At 33.5% G+C, this 17771-nt stretch overlaps 2 protein-coding genes across 2 annotated transcripts; one reads left to right on the top strand and one right to left on the bottom strand.

Annotated features, from left to right (window-relative positions):
* Positions 1–570: 570 nt before the first annotated feature.
* On the top strand, positions 571–5008 carry LOC114183636 (AP2-like ethylene-responsive transcription factor AIL1). Its single transcript, XM_028070717.1, has 9 exons — positions 571–1016; positions 1169–1745; positions 1964–2046; positions 2212–2220; positions 2341–2429; positions 2770–2843; positions 2933–2983; positions 3152–3228; positions 3718–5008. Exons 1-9 carry the CDS (start codon positions 776–778, stop codon positions 4575–4577), a joined length of 2061 nt encoding a protein of 686 aa, XP_027926518.1. The 5' UTR covers positions 571–775; the 3' UTR covers positions 4578–5008.
* A 6124-nt stretch (positions 5009–11132) lies between these two features.
* LOC114185683 (phospholipase A(1) LCAT3) lies at positions 11133–17504 on the bottom strand. The gene is made up of 11 exons (XM_028073554.1): positions 17231–17504; positions 17053–17144; positions 16832–16959; positions 16005–16140; positions 15848–15899; positions 14660–14760; positions 13917–14096; positions 12775–12932; positions 12361–12415; positions 11852–11905; positions 11133–11551 (listed from the first exon to the last, which is right to left on the bottom strand). Exons 1-11 carry the CDS (start codon positions 17433–17435, stop codon positions 11372–11374), a joined length of 1341 nt encoding a protein of 446 aa, XP_027929355.1. The 5' UTR covers positions 17436–17504; the 3' UTR covers positions 11133–11371.
* Positions 17505–17771: the final 267 nt, after the last annotated feature.

Consider the following 17771-nt stretch of genomic DNA (forward strand, 5'->3'; position numbering starts at 1 on the left):
ACCCTAGATAAAAAAAAATAATATAAGATTTCAGAACTAAGCTACACATACTAGATTTCTTTAATAAAACAAGTTCATTTATTGATTTCTTAATAACTTCTATTATCACTTTGAAAAAATAAAAAGAATTTAATTAAGAAATGAAAGTTGATAATATCAAACTTTTCACTTTACTAAGAAAAGGGTGATATCACATATCACATCAGAATTTGTTTTCATATGAAACGTTGTGTTGTTGTGTGGTTTTGTGTCACAAGTCACAACTGATGAGAACAGATGCATTATTTTGCAATGCCGAGAGAGGAAGTAGGGTTGTGTTTGGAGTATTTATTACGAAACGGTTCTCGTGAATGTGTTTGTGTGTGGTTATATCTTTTCATTAGCCTTTGAACCAAAGTGGTTCAAAGATTTTCAAAGTGCCCTAGAATATCTTCCACGACGCGTCTCATTTCTATTGTACGCGCGTGTGGATGAAGCATATCAGCCAGAAAGAGAAAATTCAGAGCATATAAATATAGTTTAAATATACTATAAATGGTCTCTCATCTCTATGCTATAAATGTTTTTTTTCAATCTTTGAGCTCTTCAAGAATTTGACCCTTCTTCTCCTCCATCTTCTTTTCTTCACACCCTTTTCATATAAAAACTATACACTGCTTCTTCTTCTTCTACATGCACAAACACTGCTACTACTTTCTTTCTTTCATCCTATATATACCGAAGAGTTCTCTGAAGAAGGTTCTGTGATATTCATTTATCAGAAAGAAGCATTATCATGGGGTCTATGAACTTGTTGGGGTTTTCTCTCTCTCCTCAAGAACACCCTTCTACTCAAGATCACTCTCAAACAGCACCTTCTCGTTTTGGCTTCAACCCTGGTGGAATCTCGAACACTGATGTTGCAGGAAACTGTTTTGATCTCACTTCTGACTCAACTCCTCATCTACTCAACCTTCCTTCTTATGGCATATATGAAGCATTTCACAGAAACAATGACATTCCCAACACCACTCAAGGTTTTTTTCTTTTCACTTTTCTTCCATATGTGTTGCTTTTCTTGGATTTTCCACCGGTGCAAGAAGAAAAATAGTAGAATCTTCGCATTGATACAAGTGTTTGTTTTTTTTTTTTTGCTTTTCTTTTTTAATCTTTGCTTCTCCTTTCTCAGATTGGAAGGAGAACTACAACAGTCAAAACCTGCTGCTGGGAACTTCATGCAGTGACCAAAACATGAACAACAATCAACATCATCAACAGCAACAACAGCCAAAGCTTGAAAACTTCCTAGGAGGACATTCGTTCGGAGAACACGACCAAACCTACGGTGGTAACTCAGCCTCGACAGAATACATGTTTCCAACTCAGCCAGTGGCTGGAAATGGCGGCAGTAGCACAAGTAATAGTAACTCCATAGGGTTATCCATGATAAAAACATGGCTGAGGAACCAACCGGCACCCTCGGAAAACAACAACAACAACAATGAAAGTGGTGGGAACAGTGGAAATAGTGTGCAGACTCTTTCACTTTCTATGAGTACTGGTTCACAATCCAACACTTCACTTCCTGTTCTCTCTGCAAGTGTGGAAAATGGAAAGAGTTCTTCCGATAACAAACAACCACCACCAACCACTGCTGCACTTGATACCACCACCACCACCACCCCAACAGGAGCCACTGAATCTGCACCCAGAAAGTCCATTGACACCTTTGGACAAAGAACTTCTATATACCGTGGTGTAACAAGGTTTAAATTTTTCTCATTTTATTTACCCTAAGCATAAATCTAAATCCGTATTATTATATTTTAAATTAACTGTCCCAAATCTTTCGTCACTGCTTCAAATCTCAGTTAAAAGGTTCCTTCACTCAGTTTCATTGTTGTTGGAACAAGTTCCCTTTTTTAGTATTTTTTATTTTGAAATGATGATGAAATTATTCAGTTTTGTTTTTACTTGATTGAAGGCATAGGTGGACTGGGAGATACGAGGCTCATCTGTGGGATAATAGTTGCAGAAGAGAGGGACAAACCCGCAAAGGAAGACAAGGTAAATGATCTACCATGTTCCTCTAGTTCTAGTTCTATGCTTATAATGTTGTCAATGTTTTTCCTTTTCTTTCTTTGTCTTTTTAGTGTTTAAACTAACCGACACTGTTAATCTGTGTTCCTCATCTCCACATCCATTATGGGACAATGGCTTTCTTCAACATAGTTTACTTGGGTGAGTACAATAATACACACTTCTTATGTTAAATTATAACTATTGTTTTTGCCAAAAGTAACAAGAAGAGAACCATGAAATCCGTTAACATTGGTAATCATTTGTTGTCACTACTTTCAGGAGGCTATGACAAAGAAGAAAAGGCAGCTAGAGCCTATGATTTGGCAGCACTAAAATACTGGGGAACAACTACAACAACAAATTTCCCAGTAAGCTGTCATTTCTTGATTTTCTTTTGTCACTTTTCATTTTTTTTCCTGTTTATGTTTACTAAATTAAGGATGTTGTTGTTGTTGTTGTTTGCACACACTGCTTTAGACAAAGTTGGTATCGGTATTAACGAAACAAGTTATGGCATCATGGTATTGTTTAGTTGGTGCCCCTGTAGAATGAAAAAAGTTTCCTCATTTGATGGGATGTGTCTTTTCCTAGGAGAAACTGTTATTTGTCTGATAATGCAAACTATGTATGTGTGTGTACATGATCACTTGATGTAATCTTTTTGACATGGAATACTTTATGTCTCCCTCAACAATCAATGCATTTTAGATTAACCACTATGAGAAGGAGGTGGAAGAAATGAAGCACATGACCAGGCAAGAGTACGTTGCGTCATTGAGAAGGTATTTGCAAGTGTCACCACTAACCAAATACAACTTTTATTCATTTTTTAAACCATGTTATTCTCAATAAAAAAATCACATTGATGCAGGAAGAGTAGTGGGTTTTCTCGCGGTGCATCCATTTATCGAGGAGTAACAAGGTATATATATATAGTTTACTATATAGTATGTGAAAACCATGGTAAATTAAAATTATTAATTTAAGCATGTACCCTTAAGAGCTCAGTTTCTTTTATTTGAAGAATTTGCAATAATTTGGTATTTGAATTTAGAACCAAAAAAATTGTAATGTATATGAATAATTGCAGACACCATCAACATGGTAGATGGCAAGCAAGGATTGGGAGAGTTGCAGGCAACAAGGATCTTTACTTGGGAACATTCAGTAAGCTTACATTTTAGAATCATTTGGTCAAATTTGAAGATGCATATACATAGAATAATTTCATTCATCCAATTTAATTTTTGATTGCATGCATATGATTATAGTAAGTTGGATACACTATGTGTGCATATATTTTTGAAAGGAAGAACTTTGAAAAACTTAACCATGGAGTTTCTAATGAGAAACAACTAGATAGAAGAAGGTAGGTAAAAAGTGAACACCAGCACCTCGAAGCAACAAAAACGAAGAAATTAAAGACACATTTATTGTCGTTCAGGTGACCAAATGTTAATAATAACGATCTGCAGAAATATTAATTTCATAAAGTAAATGTGCATGTTTGATGATATAGGAGTCATTAATTTCAAAGGTATTCATTCATTCATTGATCACTGACGAAATAAACGCAGTTGCAGTTGCAGTGCATGCATTTGATCCAAAACCAATGAAACTGCATCAATGTTTTTCACTGATGAAAAAAATTTTCAGGCACTCAAGAAGAAGCAGCAGAGGCTTATGATGTCGCGGCCATCAAATTCCGAGGACTGAGTGCTGTTACGAACTTCGACATGAGCAGATACGATGTGAAGAGCATTCTCGAGAGCACTACTTTGCCGATTGGTGGTGCTGCAAAGCGTTTGAAGGACATGGAACAGGTGGAACTCAACGTGGAAGCTCATAGAACAGACCAAGAGGATCATAGCACGACCATCTTGAACTCTCACCTACCTCATGGTGGTATCAGTAACAATTTCGCAGGAACAACAGCAGCAGCAGCAACAAATCATCATAACTGGCACAGTGGTCTTTCGTTCCACCAACCTCAACCTTGCACCACCACCATGCACTACCCTTATGGACAGAGACTATGGTGCAAGCAAGAACAGCACGACAATTCTGATACCTCTCATCCTTTGTCTTACCCTGATATTCATCAACTGCAGCTAGGGAGTAACGGCACGCACAACTTTTTCCACACAAATTCTGTGTTGCACCCTATGATGAACATGGATTCTGCTTCCATTGACAATAGCTCTTCATCGAACTCGGTGGTTTACGATGGTTATGGAGGTGGTGGTGGGGGCTATGTGATGCCTCTGGGAACTGGTACTGTTGTTGCAAGTGAGGGTGATCACAGTAATCAAAGATTTGGTGATTATGAAAGTGTTTATGGATCTAATGATGCTTATCATGCACATGCAAGGAACTTGTATTATCTTTCTCAACAGCAATCAGGTTCTGTAGATCAAGGTTCTGCATGCAACACTTGGGTTCCAACTGGAATTCCAACTCTTGCACCTAGGTCTCTCTGCCATGGTGCTCCACCCTTCTCGTTATTGCATGAATAGGTGGAAAACTGGGGAGAAGTTTGAGTCACACCAAGGTGATGATGATGATGATGATGACAATGATTCATATATTTCTGACTTTCTTCTTCCTCCTTGCACCTTTTGAAGATGAGAATTAATATAGTGTTTCTTTCATCATCTCTAACTTGTGAAGATCCTTAGTTCTTCACTAGGGTCTGGTCTAAGTAAAATCTAGTTTAGTCATGGCAGAACCATTTTGCTGTGAATTTTGGTGATTAACATGTGGACAGATAGATCATTGGGATGCTTTTTTTCTTTTCTTTTTTTTTTTCACCGGGTTTTGTAATTCTGGAATAACAAGGATCATACAAAGGGTGGAGTTTTCTTTTCATCAATGTATATGCTTGGCACTAGTTTTTTCTTCACAATTTCATATGGAATGACCAATATGAAAAGTATTTTGCTCCTCATTACTATCTTCATATAAACGCGTATGTTCTTGTTTAACTATTCGGAAATAGAGGAGTGTCAACAAAATGATGCAATGGGAATAAAGTGAGACATTGAGTATAAAAACTAAAGTTTCGTATTGTAAGCACATGCATGTATATAAAACGAACTTGATTATTATTCATACTCTAACTGTTTAAAGTTAATGAAGCAAAAATGATTTATGAAAGAAAATGGTGAAGACAATGTGAGAGTGGAAAAACAACGTTGTAGCTAGGGCTGTTTTGAATGAGAAAAGAACAAAGTGAATCTGTCTTTTTTATTTGGGATTTTTTTCACTGGTTGTTTGTTTGTTTGTGATTGTTGCAGTAGTGGTGGTGAGGGTGATAAAAATGATGAATGGAATATAATAAGAAGAGTTGAATAATAAGTGAAAAAAATGGCATGAAAACAAGTGAAGAAGGAAACAACAATGAGGGAAATCGAAATTCATCGGAGAAATCAGCGGAGTACCCGTGCCTCCTCGGAAAGAAAACCTAATATTATTTAATGAATGATTTCTGTGGTTGTTGCAGATTATTTTCACCCTTATCCATGCACAAACACTGCCCCTTCTTCATCAAAGAGATTTCCAAGAAAAGTGAACTTTGTTAAAGTGTTGTAGCATCTACTAGTGTAGTGGGTCGCAATCCTTTTCCTTACTTTTTGTTCCCATGCTTTATCTCTCTATTTATTACACTACTCACTTTTCATCTCTATAAACCCTACTTACTTACTCTTAATTACCTTTAACCCTAAACCAACTTTCAATTACCCACCATGTTCTTTCATACTCATTTTTACATTAATGCTTCAAATTAACCTTTTTCAGAAAAAAGATGTAAACTTGTAGTTGTTTTTTGAAAAAAAAAAATTGATTTTTTTAGTGTCTTAAGTAATTGCATGCATGTATGATTAATATTCATAACATCACTTGCTAACTCAATCCTTTAGGTTTTGACCCCACTGCATGGCTTTAGTGGGTGAGTGATGGAAGCACCAAATTAGGGGCCCAGAGAGGTTCCTATTTAACCTCAGGAGGACTTAAAGCCTCCATTTTTTTAAGCTATTTTCATGCTTTTTGGGTATGGGATATTGTTGGACTTGAACAATATATAGCTAGTGACATCTTTAGCTTGAACTTTTGTCTTTTACTAAAAAAGCAACTAAAATAGTGTTGGCAAGACATTTTTTTAATGCTTTGTTCATACATACTTCTTTTATTTAATAAGTTTTATACGAGTCTCGTTGAATAAAGTGCATAATTTTGGGTTATTTAATGAGAACTTCCACAAAATTTATACAATGTTCATTATATTCCAAAGAGTGAATAAGAAAAAAGTGTGTTTTACTACTACATTTTTCATCAACAAAAGTTATATGTAGCCTCACAATGATTGAAAGTTTTTTTTGTTAATTTGCTTTACATATTTTTTTTTTGGTAAAATCTCGCATCGACTTAAAATAATAAAATAAATTTTTAATATATAAATAAATGGTGAACCTTACCTTATAAATTAATTTTGTAAAATTAAGATAGATTTAAAGTTACTTTCTTAAGATGGTGTCAGAACATTCAAATATATCTTAATCAACAATATTTATTATTTGTTAGATTTATCATGTTATTTATTATCAGACCATTATCATACCGCCTATTAATATCTAATTTTAAGTGAGTGTAATCCTACTTTACAAATCAGTTTTGTAAGGTTAAATTTTTGAAATATTTTAACATATTCTATTAAATTTTAGAATGGAGACAATAAGTAAGCAAGTTAATTTTGAGTGTTAAAGATTAAGTTTTGTTTATTGAAGTTAAAAGGGTTTATGATGTTGGAAGTGAAGAAGAGATTATGGGATTTGGGTTGGAATAGTCGAATATTAAAAAATTGCATGCTTCATGCATGTGCGTCTGTGTCTAACTTCTCAAATAGAATCCTATCGTAAGCTAACAAGCTCTAGGAATGCTCATTCATGTCTTTTTCTTGGGGCTTTTATTAATTTATCAAATCCAATGCCCTAGCTTTGTGCTTGTGGAAACTCTGTTTGGGATTTCAACTTTTTTGACTTTGACTACCTACCCTTCCTTCCACTATTTATCAACATTCTTTATATAATAATAAAATATTCACCATATGTGGACCCAACCCAACCCTAATTAATAACTATTTCTTAATCAAATCTTAACATTAAGCAAAAATACAAAGCAATTCTTCGTTACAATATTCAAATTTACTTCTTAGACACACCATTTTTTTTTTCTTTTGCTTCTTATCAATATTTTTCTATAAATGAATTAATCCCTTCATTTTATTTTACTTATTTATACAAAAAATAGGTTACCAAAGTTAGTGACCGAAATAAGAAAGTTGTAATTATTGAATGGCATCTATCACAAATCAACAACTACTTAAAACATTGATGAAATAAATTTTTTAATACTAATAATGTGCACGGTGACTAAAATAACCATGTCCCTCAAGAGTCGAGATCAATCACGTTTTAAACGTTCTTCCTCTTTCTATCTTCTGATGTGTCTTTTAAAAATAAAACCGTGACAAAATTCTCAACCATGTCCCTTAAGAATCGAGGTCAATCACGTTTTAAATATTTTTCCTTTTTTCTATCTTCTAATGCGTCTTTTAAGAATAAAACCGTAACAAAACTCTTAAACTTTAAAACGGACAATATCTTGAATATGGTGATTAATTCTAACTATATCGCTCAATGAACTTGAGATCAGAATAAAATGAAAAACTTACTAATGGCAATGACTCACAATCACATGAACCAAATGGTTAAATAATTGCATAGTTTGTTGAGCTTCATCAATTTACTATTCACACTTCCAACAATGTGTCCCAATCGTAATGAATATCTACATAGTCTAATCCTTGTCCTCTCAAGAATACCACAATCAACCTCGCTAGGGGAAAACAATTGTAACACTTCCCAAAGTGTTTGAGATAAGCAATATTTCAGCTCAAAAACAATAATAGATTCACCAATTTTGTTTCATTTGTTTAGTATGAAGCATGCTTGGCCACCAAATAAGATGAACATGAAGAAGCAATAGCACAAGATCCATCAAGAAACATTGACCAACACCCACATGCAACGCTACCCTTTTTACTCTTCTTCAACTTTGCATACATTACTTCTGTCCCAAAACAATGAATAACATTGTTCCTCTCTTTGCCTTGTGAAACACTTTTATAAATATTCATCTTTAAACCAATTTAATGTTTTTTCACTTAAAATATAGATATATTTATGATGCACATAAATTTGGGAAAATAGCCAAGACTAGGATACCACACTTTTAAACATAAATTTCTATATCTCTATTAGCAACATAAAAAATGATATTTTGATACAAATTACATTTATTTGACAACATATTATAAAGGTAAAATAGTCATAAAATAAAATAAAAAAACTTTATTTGAACTGGACTACAAGTATATAGTGCTATCTTTTAAACTCATGTTGCAGTAAAAGAAACCCAATAAAAACTATTTTTGTGAGATGTTTCAATGAAAAAAAAGGCCCAAGTTTGAGGTTATTTCTTCGACTACTCTCCTAATTTCTTTATGTACCCACTATGCACTCCAAAAGAATATTGGAAAAGTCTAAATTGTTCATGCTTTAGATTTTTTAATTGCAAAATCTTGAAATATATTTTGTACTGTATAATTTCAAAGCTATTTCTTCCTTTATCCCTGCACTTTCTTCTTCCACTTTACGAATATAAATAAAATTTACTAATATGTTTTTTATCATATTATAATCAGAATACATTTTAGATTCTAGAAGAATACCTTTTACATTATATAATCTAGAACGTTGATATTACGTATTTTGAAATAAAATATTAGATTATATAATTTAAAATATTAGAATTACATATTCATAATAAAATTATATAATCAAAGAAAATGTTACTTAATTTTAAACATAAGAAAAGTGTGAAATTGACTTATAAAAAATTATTGTGCGAAAATAGCACTCTTGAAGAATTTAGAAATAACATGTTTAGGAAAACTAAAGGTTTGCCATCAATTCAAAATTGTGTATGGAGAGTAATTACCAATAAAGCAGCGACAAATACTAATTTAAAAAATAGATGAGTACGATCAAGAAATAGTAATTGTGTTATGCCTAATAATATCGATGAGAGTGTGAGTCATTTATTATTTACTTGTAAAGTAGCAACACAAATAATAATTTTGGATAAGAGGATCTCTATTTACTATCATAATGTAAAAATATACTTTAGCTAATTTAAACTTGTTGAACTTAGCAATAAATATAATCAGGTGTGGTGATGCATGTAATATTGTTTGGGGTATTTGGAATCATATAATGTTATACTTAAAAACACAAAAAATTGATGAGGATGAAGTTGTTATGTTAGCTTAAACTAGAGCTTGAGTTTGGGGATCACAAATAAGTACAACTACTTTCTTTTATTCTGACGGGTGTTTATGCCCAATCACATGTCAACTCTTTCTTTAAATAGGCATAACAGAGTTAATGTGAATGGTGCTCTTAGTTTTTGTGGTTTGATTAGCACCTATAAGGACAGATACAAAATAACACTTATTTTTAGTGTTTGAGTGTTCTTTAATACAAGTTCGTTGATGAAAGTGGAAGGAAGGATATTTAGTTTGTTGTTAAAGGGATATAGGGATATGTTCAAGTGTTGATCCCTAACACTACAAATTAAATACATGTCTTTACTAGCCTATTTTGTTATGTGAAATTTGAAAGAATAAATTTCATAATTGTAAATTTTTTTGTTGTTAAATGAAATTAAATGATACATCTTGAACCTCTAATCTCATCCCTTTACAATTCCTTTGGATTCTTGTGCCAAGGAATTTGTTGAAATATCAAGGAGTCACACGATTGCCAATAGTCAAGTTCTCAATGTATTAACCTTGAAGGTTTATATAATTAAAGCTTGGATGTGAAATGTTCTTGTTAAGTGAAGTGTAGTATAAGCTTCAAATAGTGTAAAAGTGTTTGAGGGAATTTTAGATCTACATATTGTTCTATTCAATGTCATAATCTTTTATATTTGGTCAATTCAAACCTTATACAACGGGATAATGATCTTTATCTTTTAAGAGATTTTTTTACATTTCACATTTTCCCTCCTGCATTCAAATAAATGCAAAAATTTTCAGATTATATAATTTGGAAAATTTTATTTTAGAAAATAAATTTGATATTGTATATTTTAGATTTATTTATTTTTGGATTGTACAATCCAAAAGTTTTTTTTTTATTTCTAGAATCTAAAATTCATTTTTATATGAAAAAAATTTCTAAATTGTTTTATTTAGGAGTCATTTTTAACTTGTGAATTATGTAATCCGAATTTTTTTTACTTTGAGATTATACATCCATAATTCATTCTTTGCATGAGAAAAAGCTTTTGGATAGCACATTCTCTTAAAATGTTTTGTAAATTATACAATTCGAAAGACTTTTTGTTTTGTTTTTTGTTTTTGCTGAACATAATCTAGAACACTTTTCTTCTTGAATTCATCCATGACACAATACATGACAAGGATAGTGGCAACGAAAGAGGCTGCAACAAGAGAATAGTTTGATCTTTTAACCACACCATGAAAATGCACATGAAAAGTATGGTGGTGCAGAAAGAAATGGTCTATCTTCCAAAGACACGATAAAATCAAGGGCCCGTCATGGACATCATTAACTCCCGAGCTACAAACACAGATAAAATAATAACGTTGTATGGACATATATTTTAAGGTTTAGGTATTTTGTTGAATCACGAACTATTTTAAAATTTTCAAACAAGTCTCAACTATTTTTTGTCAACTTCTTTGATTATGTAAAATGAAAGTTGAGTCCTCAATGTTTCTAAAACTGTTGCAAATTGTTATTTTGTAGGGCTCCCAAAAAAAATCCAAGAATTCTTAAATGTATAAAAAATTCAAATTGCTCCATAATGTCATAGTTCTATTACAAAATAGTTCTTGACATTATATTTTAATGACAGAATAATATTAAAATAATTAACAATAAAGATTAATTACATTATTTTTTACATATACAGGCCCAGAGTAAAGTAAATATTTTGTTCTTTCAATAATTAAATAGATAGCATGTCACATTTAAGAATCACATGGGCCATTTACCCTAACGTTTACAATGAAATTACACTAGATTACCTGAACATTCGCCAAATTATTTATTGCACTTTAAGTCTTTCTAAGCCTCTTTTCCTTTTTCTTAAAAAAAAAAGAAAAAGTAAAGCAAGGAATGGAATTTTCTTTTGGTAAATGAGGAACGAAAGTAGCAAGTTATAGAACCATAGGCACGATTCGACCAGCATCTGCAACTTTAGATGTTTTAGATTGCTTGCTAACCATTGGTTCAACACCCAACCATTTTTGAATATGTTGAAATACTGTCTCATCTCGTAATATTCCACGATGAGAAGCACCAACTCCCACCCTTTCGGTGGCTTTCAGTCCATCAGCCTGTAATATCAAAACACAAGAACTCCACAAATCAATACTAAGAAGCTATGTATTATTTTTTGTTTACTACATTACAAGTTTGCTATCAGAAGATAAATTTGGAAGTACTATATTAAGAGAGCATCACATAGTTCAAACAAATGCCCTTCTATTTGGACTACTTCCATATGCATCTATCTTTCAAAAGGTAGCAAATAATTACCTTGAAGGCATTACAGCTAGGCTAAAAGCAGTTTACAAAAATTTCAATGTGGCTAGAGGTAAGTGTTCTACAGAATACAGAAAGATTGGAGAGAGTACCTTCGCAGATTCAGTAGGAACTGTTCCATCCCCATCCACATAAGAATATAGTGGCTGAAAAAAACATAGACGAGAAAATTTCTTAATACATGCATGCACAGACACAGCAACGTATTATCAGCAAGACAGGAATTATATCCTAGGAACAGAAAGAAAAACAAAATGCAGAGTCAAAATGGAAAAAAAATAAGTACAATTTCTAATATCTTTCACACCAGTTGTAGATATTTTCTTGAAACTAACATGAATTATAACAATGAGAGGGAAAAAGATACATCCTTCTAAAATATGCACATTTCTCTCCAACTAAATATATGGAAGGAGCTGCAAAAGCAGTAGCCGGCCCTTTTTAGGATTTATGACAAATACTAGCCTCTCAGTAAAGATATAATAAAACGATGAATATAATAAAACGATGAAGAACAAATGAAGTCTTTTTAAAGAATCAAGATAGAAGACTCTCGTTAGCGGTCTTCCTTTTTGGCATGTAAGAGATTTAAGTGACTCACCATTGTGTGGCAAATTTCGGATAAGTCCTCAATTGGAGAATCTTCCGAACCATAACTGCATTAAGCCCGAAAATCAGGACATGTCAGAAGCAAAGATAGTATAGAAACCTTCGAATATCGAGAAGTGGAAATTTCATCTAAACTGTCATGAGGATAATATTATCCTTCTTGTGAAGCTCAAATTCTATTGACAAGATTCTCCTTATGTAGACCAAAATATGAAAAAGGGTTTAAACTTTAATAATAAAAAGAAACTGATTATGGGGCTTTATATAATTCAGATCAAAGATGTAGGGAGAATAAACATTCCAACATCAAAGTATCCAGTTTAAACCAATTTTCTTATCTCTCAACCTAAATTAATGCTTCTGGTTTATAGATGTACTATTTTCCAACAACAATTTAGTCACATACCAAACATCAAAAGGTGTGTCCAACGATGTCCCGTAAATGTTATAGAAGCTGACTCCATCTGGCAATTTAGCATTTGCGATAAGTTGTCGTGTTTTAATAGCCCAGTCAAGTATATCAAAGTTAAAGGGAAGCCGTATCGTTTTCCCATTATAGCTTAGCTGCAAAAATAACACCCATAAGTCCTTGGTACAAGCAAAAGGAAAATTGCACGAGGAATCATTTTTTGTATCAGAAAAGGAAAGATAACATCTGTCATATTGAATGGTTTTCATGACTAGCACAATCATTTTCACTTGGCATTAGAGATAAAACTTGCATGATGACATTTGTTTAGCTTACTAAGCAATAGACGTCATGCTGACTTTAGATCTTCCTTTAAAGAGAGGTCACGTGAGATACAACCAGTGTTCTGAGAACAGGACCAGATCAAAACAACCAGTTTTCCTGATTGACCCCGGAACTCATCCAAGGTCTGCTCAGTTCTTATCTAATAACCGCAATTGGTCATAACAGGTCAAAGAAAATGCAAATAGGCTGGGTTTTTCAGAACCAGTCAAAGAAACTGCAGAGCCTAGGTGGGTCAACCAGTACACGTCAATGTGGCATAGCAGCTCATGAAGTGCTATGTCACAAGATGGTTAGGAGCTTAACTCAAGAACTTGACTTCTGACTCTAAGGAATTAGCCATTAGGCCAAAAACACCTTAATAATTGATGCAGTAATATATCTATAAATCAGATTTAGTGATCACTAAAATCCCCTTAATAACATTTCTTTTACAATATAAAAGAAAAGTGTGATCATGGATGATATAGTTTGAAATGCTGATTCTTCTACAGAAAAAAAAAATATATATATATATATATATATATATATATATATATATATATATATATAAAGAAAGGGATAACTAAAACTAAGGGAGAATAAGTTATCCTCCAAAACCAGAAAAAAGGATACGAGAAGAAACGTGAAAGAAAAAGCCTCAAGAATACAATAAGTCTAACCACAAACAGAATATTAATATATACCAACAAATTACATAGTAATCATAAAAGAAAAATCAAAGCTTGAACATTTTAAAGTATATATGCCCACACACCTTAGATTCATCAACCTAAAGAAAAGTTCAAATAGATTACCTCATTATTCCGCAGTGCTTCTTCAAATAAAGATATACTCTGGGTTGGTCCATAAGATTCCAAATTGGTGTTATTGTCCCCGTCCTTTGTATGCTTTCGCCAGACTAGAATTTCTGGCTGCTTTTTCCATCCATAAGATGGATTTGCCAACATTTCATAGACTGATGGACACTCCACTAGCTAATGTGTAAGAAAGATCATTCCAAAAAACTTAGCCGTTTTACAGCATGTTACACGGAGTAAGAAAATTGTGACTATTCTCAAATGAATGAATAGGACGGTGACCAGGCTTTTGATCTGAAGAACTAATAGATATGAGCTGCAGACATCAGTCAATCACTGTAATGGGTGCCAGAGAGGTTCGACACTGTGGAGCCTTCAATAGCTAAGTCAGAATACTTAATTGTAGTGAGAAGTACTCGGAGAAAGTGTGAAAGTGTATACATGGGTAATGGTCTTATCCATTACAAGCTTCATAGCAGAAAACAACTCCAGCACCCCTCAGTCATTCTGTCCCGTATGTAGCTCATATCCACTAGTTCCAAAGGATTCAAAGGTAAGTCACAATCCAATCCATTCCTTTGAAAAGGCAGTTCATTTGAACTGGACCACACCCACAGGCCCTGATTTAAAATTTTAAAAATATAATGAAAATCTGTCCTCGGAAAAATATATTTTTCCCAACAGTCAAAATTCAATTCAAAGATGGTGACTGAACTAATTACTTGGGAACAAGAATTTACCAATTGATGCATAGTCCACCTTTTAACAAAAAAGTAGCTTTGAAAGCCATCAACAAACTCTAATCCAGTTAATAAAGAATCATTGATGCACCCTGGGGCTCCTGTTCATGTGGAATTCATATTCAAGCATGGATGGTTTAAGGCATCTGGGAAAATGGAAATAGATGCATATAAACAAAAAGTATCCTAAGCTCTTTGCAGTTGTGATGCCGAGCATTGACAATATTCGATATATTCATAGTTGCACATTTTTCTAAAACTTTCATCACATCAATATATTTATAGTGGGTCCATAGTTAAAAAAGCTCGACAAGAAAAGAGACTTGTTTTTCTTGGTAACTAAAGTTGGAAGAGAATCATGGCTAAGTGTTTATTTCAATCCAGTGCGTGGAAAAATGTCAGAAAAAAATCAAGTTCCTCATAAAGAACAGAGACATAAAGTTATGTACTTTAATGGGGCCCATGATAATCAAATCAATGAGATGAAAACATCCATTTGAATACAAATAGTAGATAATTAGAATTAAGTAGTTGCAAAAAATTTGTAGAATAGCAGGTAGTCCATAGATTACACGCTGTTAAGAATTTATTTCAAATTCATCTTATGAGTTTCACATTGACTTATATCATATGGTATTGGACTTATTTTTCATTCATGAGAATTTTGTCCTCAAGCTTCTTATGGTTCCGTTCATGTGTCAAACCTTGATCAATGTGCAAATATTCTCACTAAATCTCTCTCTCCCTTTTGGTTTTGCGCTCATCAGTCCAAGCTCAAGGTGGTTGATTTGCATGTTTCTCACCCCTCATGAGCTTGCAGGGTAGTGGGGGCATATTTTTACTCCACAAGTTTACTTTACATATTCAGTAGTAATTTAGTAGCTTCTATGACAGTTGAATTCTCTAACTAACCAAGAGTTAGTTAGATTCTGTTAGTACCTTCTGTTAGAAGCTAATGTCACTAATTATATAAACCTGATGTAGCTCAGAAATTCTTCGGCAGTGAATTTGTTTTCATTGATTACAGAAACTTCTCTCTCTGAAACTCAACATATGTTATAGGGAAAGTTTATATTCAGCAAACTTATTGTTTTTAAATTTTATATCGTAGACCAATACAAATGACTGCAGTTTACCGAAAAGAACAGGGTCCAAAGAAAGGAAAACACACAACGGCAAAGGAATCACCTTGGAAAGGGCAAGCCAAGCAAATCCATTTATTCACATATTTTGTAAACACCTGCCAAGGAAAAATGAAAACAATCACTAGTTACTTTATAAGTTCCCTCCCTATATATACATATCACAACCGTTTTAAGAGGTCATGGAGAAAAATTATGCACACATCTCTGTGAAGCGACATGAAACACAAGATCATAATTCCTCCCATGGAATGCGATATTAAATTGACTTTTCTTCCACCAGAAGCTTTGTAAGCAGTCTCCAACTTATGTTTAAGACCTTCCATTGACTTGTCAATCCTACCATGAACAACAACAATAATAACAATAAGTACATAGTGTGAAGTTAGACCCTAAACTCCTCCATAAGCATTTATAGCAGAAAAAAAAAAAACAGATGGTAAAATGAAAGGAACTTCTCTTGTAAATTGAAATCAACTATGTAACTGGACTTTTTGAAAAATTTAAATGAGACATACTCAGTAAAAGCAGGGCACAAGGATCTGTTTGGATAAATTTCTCTAATAAAAAGAAAAAAATGAAATGATTTTCTCCCAGAATCAAAATTAACTTATCCATAAACTAAATTGTAAAAAACTTCTCATATTAGTTTCACCAAAACCTAATTTTTAACTTAAACCTAACCTTAATTACAACCTCAAGAATGATTGTTTAGGTCTCACTGATACGGTCAAATTAAAATAAATAAGTGGAGACAATGTTTATCTTAAGGATTGAATTAAGTCCTAAATCCAAATTCGAAGATTAATTTTAACTTAGAGAAGAAGTTTATTTCCTATTTTCTTATCATCAAGTGTTTATGGAAAAATTTATCCGAATAATTCATAAGTTGACTTGAAGTCATGGAAGATGCCCAGTTCAATTTTGTGTAATTTTTCCACTATTAGAATCTATGGGAAAAAAAAAAAAAAAAACTCCCCAACGGTAAATAACAAATTCAGGAAATGAAGTTTATAGTTCACAGCATTACCTATTGCTTTGGCGGAAATCATATCCGAACCCAAACAGCGTGGTTCCCTTCTCGTAACCGCATCCAACAAGCATCTCAATCATGTCGTGAAAATGATACACCTCTGTCAAATGCACACACTTCGTAAACTGCCAGACAACACAAGAGAAACACTCAAGCACAAGAAAAACACCAAATTACTAAATAATTACAAGTAAAAGCATTTATAATCAGTCACTCACCCACGATGGATCCAAAATATCGATCGCATAGAGGCCATGATCATCGTCAGGAACCACAAGCTTAGACTTCTTGTCCAACGTTTCACAGTAGCCTGAGAGTTCGCGTCAATTTGCGAGACCAACAACGACTTAACCGAAAACTCAAAAATGGTGGAAAGAGAAGAAGTAGAGGAAGGACCTGTTTTTGGATTGTAAAGGGACCAAATCTTCTTCCGGAACTCCATGTCAGCGAGCAGAAGCCTGACCCAAACCCGGGTGGTGAACCCGAATGTCTTGGGCTTGGAATTGACAATGGAGCCGCCCATACCCGAAACCAGCAGAAGCGGGTCGCGATCGGCGATTGCCCTGACCTCGTCGGATCCAAAGCACGGGCAGAAACGCATGGCTTCGTCCTTTTCTTCTCCTTCTCACTGAAGCTGGTGAGGGAGTTTCAACAACTAGTGTGCGAACACGAACCATTTATTTATTAATGTATGAATAAATAAATAATAAATAGAATTATTATTAATTCTGGTTCTTGGTGGAGAGAAAATGCAAAAAGTAAAAATGGAAGGGTTTTATTTTTGTGTCCGAGTTGGAAATAGATGACATTGGATTCTGGAATTTTCGGCGCTATGCTGTGTGCATGGTAAAAGATTGCTCAACTGCTTGCGTATGTGTGCAATGTACTCCATCTGGACATCCATTTTGCATCTGCATCCTCCTTCTTTGGTTTATTT

This window comes from Vigna unguiculata, chromosome 5 (assembly GCF_004118075.2).
Source record: "Vigna unguiculata cultivar IT97K-499-35 chromosome 5, ASM411807v1, whole genome shotgun sequence".
NCBI lineage: Eukaryota > Viridiplantae > Streptophyta > Magnoliopsida > Fabales > Fabaceae > Vigna > Vigna unguiculata.

Excerpts from the sequence above, each read along its gene's own strand:
- LOC114183636 (XM_028070717.1), top strand. The coding sequence starts at position 776 with ATGGGGTCTATGAACTTGTTGGGGTTTTCTCTCTCTCCTCAAGAACAC. Across the intron at positions 1,746-1,963 it reads ATATACCGTGGTGTAACAAG|GCATAGGTGGACTGGGAGAT; the intron begins GTTTAAATTTTT and ends ACTTGATTGAAG. Across the intron at positions 2,430-2,769 it reads CTACAACAACAAATTTCCCA|ATTAACCACTATGAGAAGGA; the intron begins GTAAGCTGTCAT and ends AATGCATTTTAG.
- LOC114185683 (XM_028073554.1), bottom strand. The coding sequence starts at position 17,435 with ATGCGTTTCTGCCCGTGCTTTGGATCCGACGAGGTCAGGGCAATCGCC. Across the intron at positions 17,145-17,230 it reads CCTTTACAATCCAAAAACAG|GCTACTGTGAAACGTTGGAC; the intron begins GTCCTTCCTCTA and ends GCGAACTCTCAG. Across the intron at positions 11,552-11,851 it reads TTCCTACTGAATCTGCGAAG|GCTGATGGACTGAAAGCCAC; the intron begins GTACTCTCTCCA and ends TTGATATTACAG.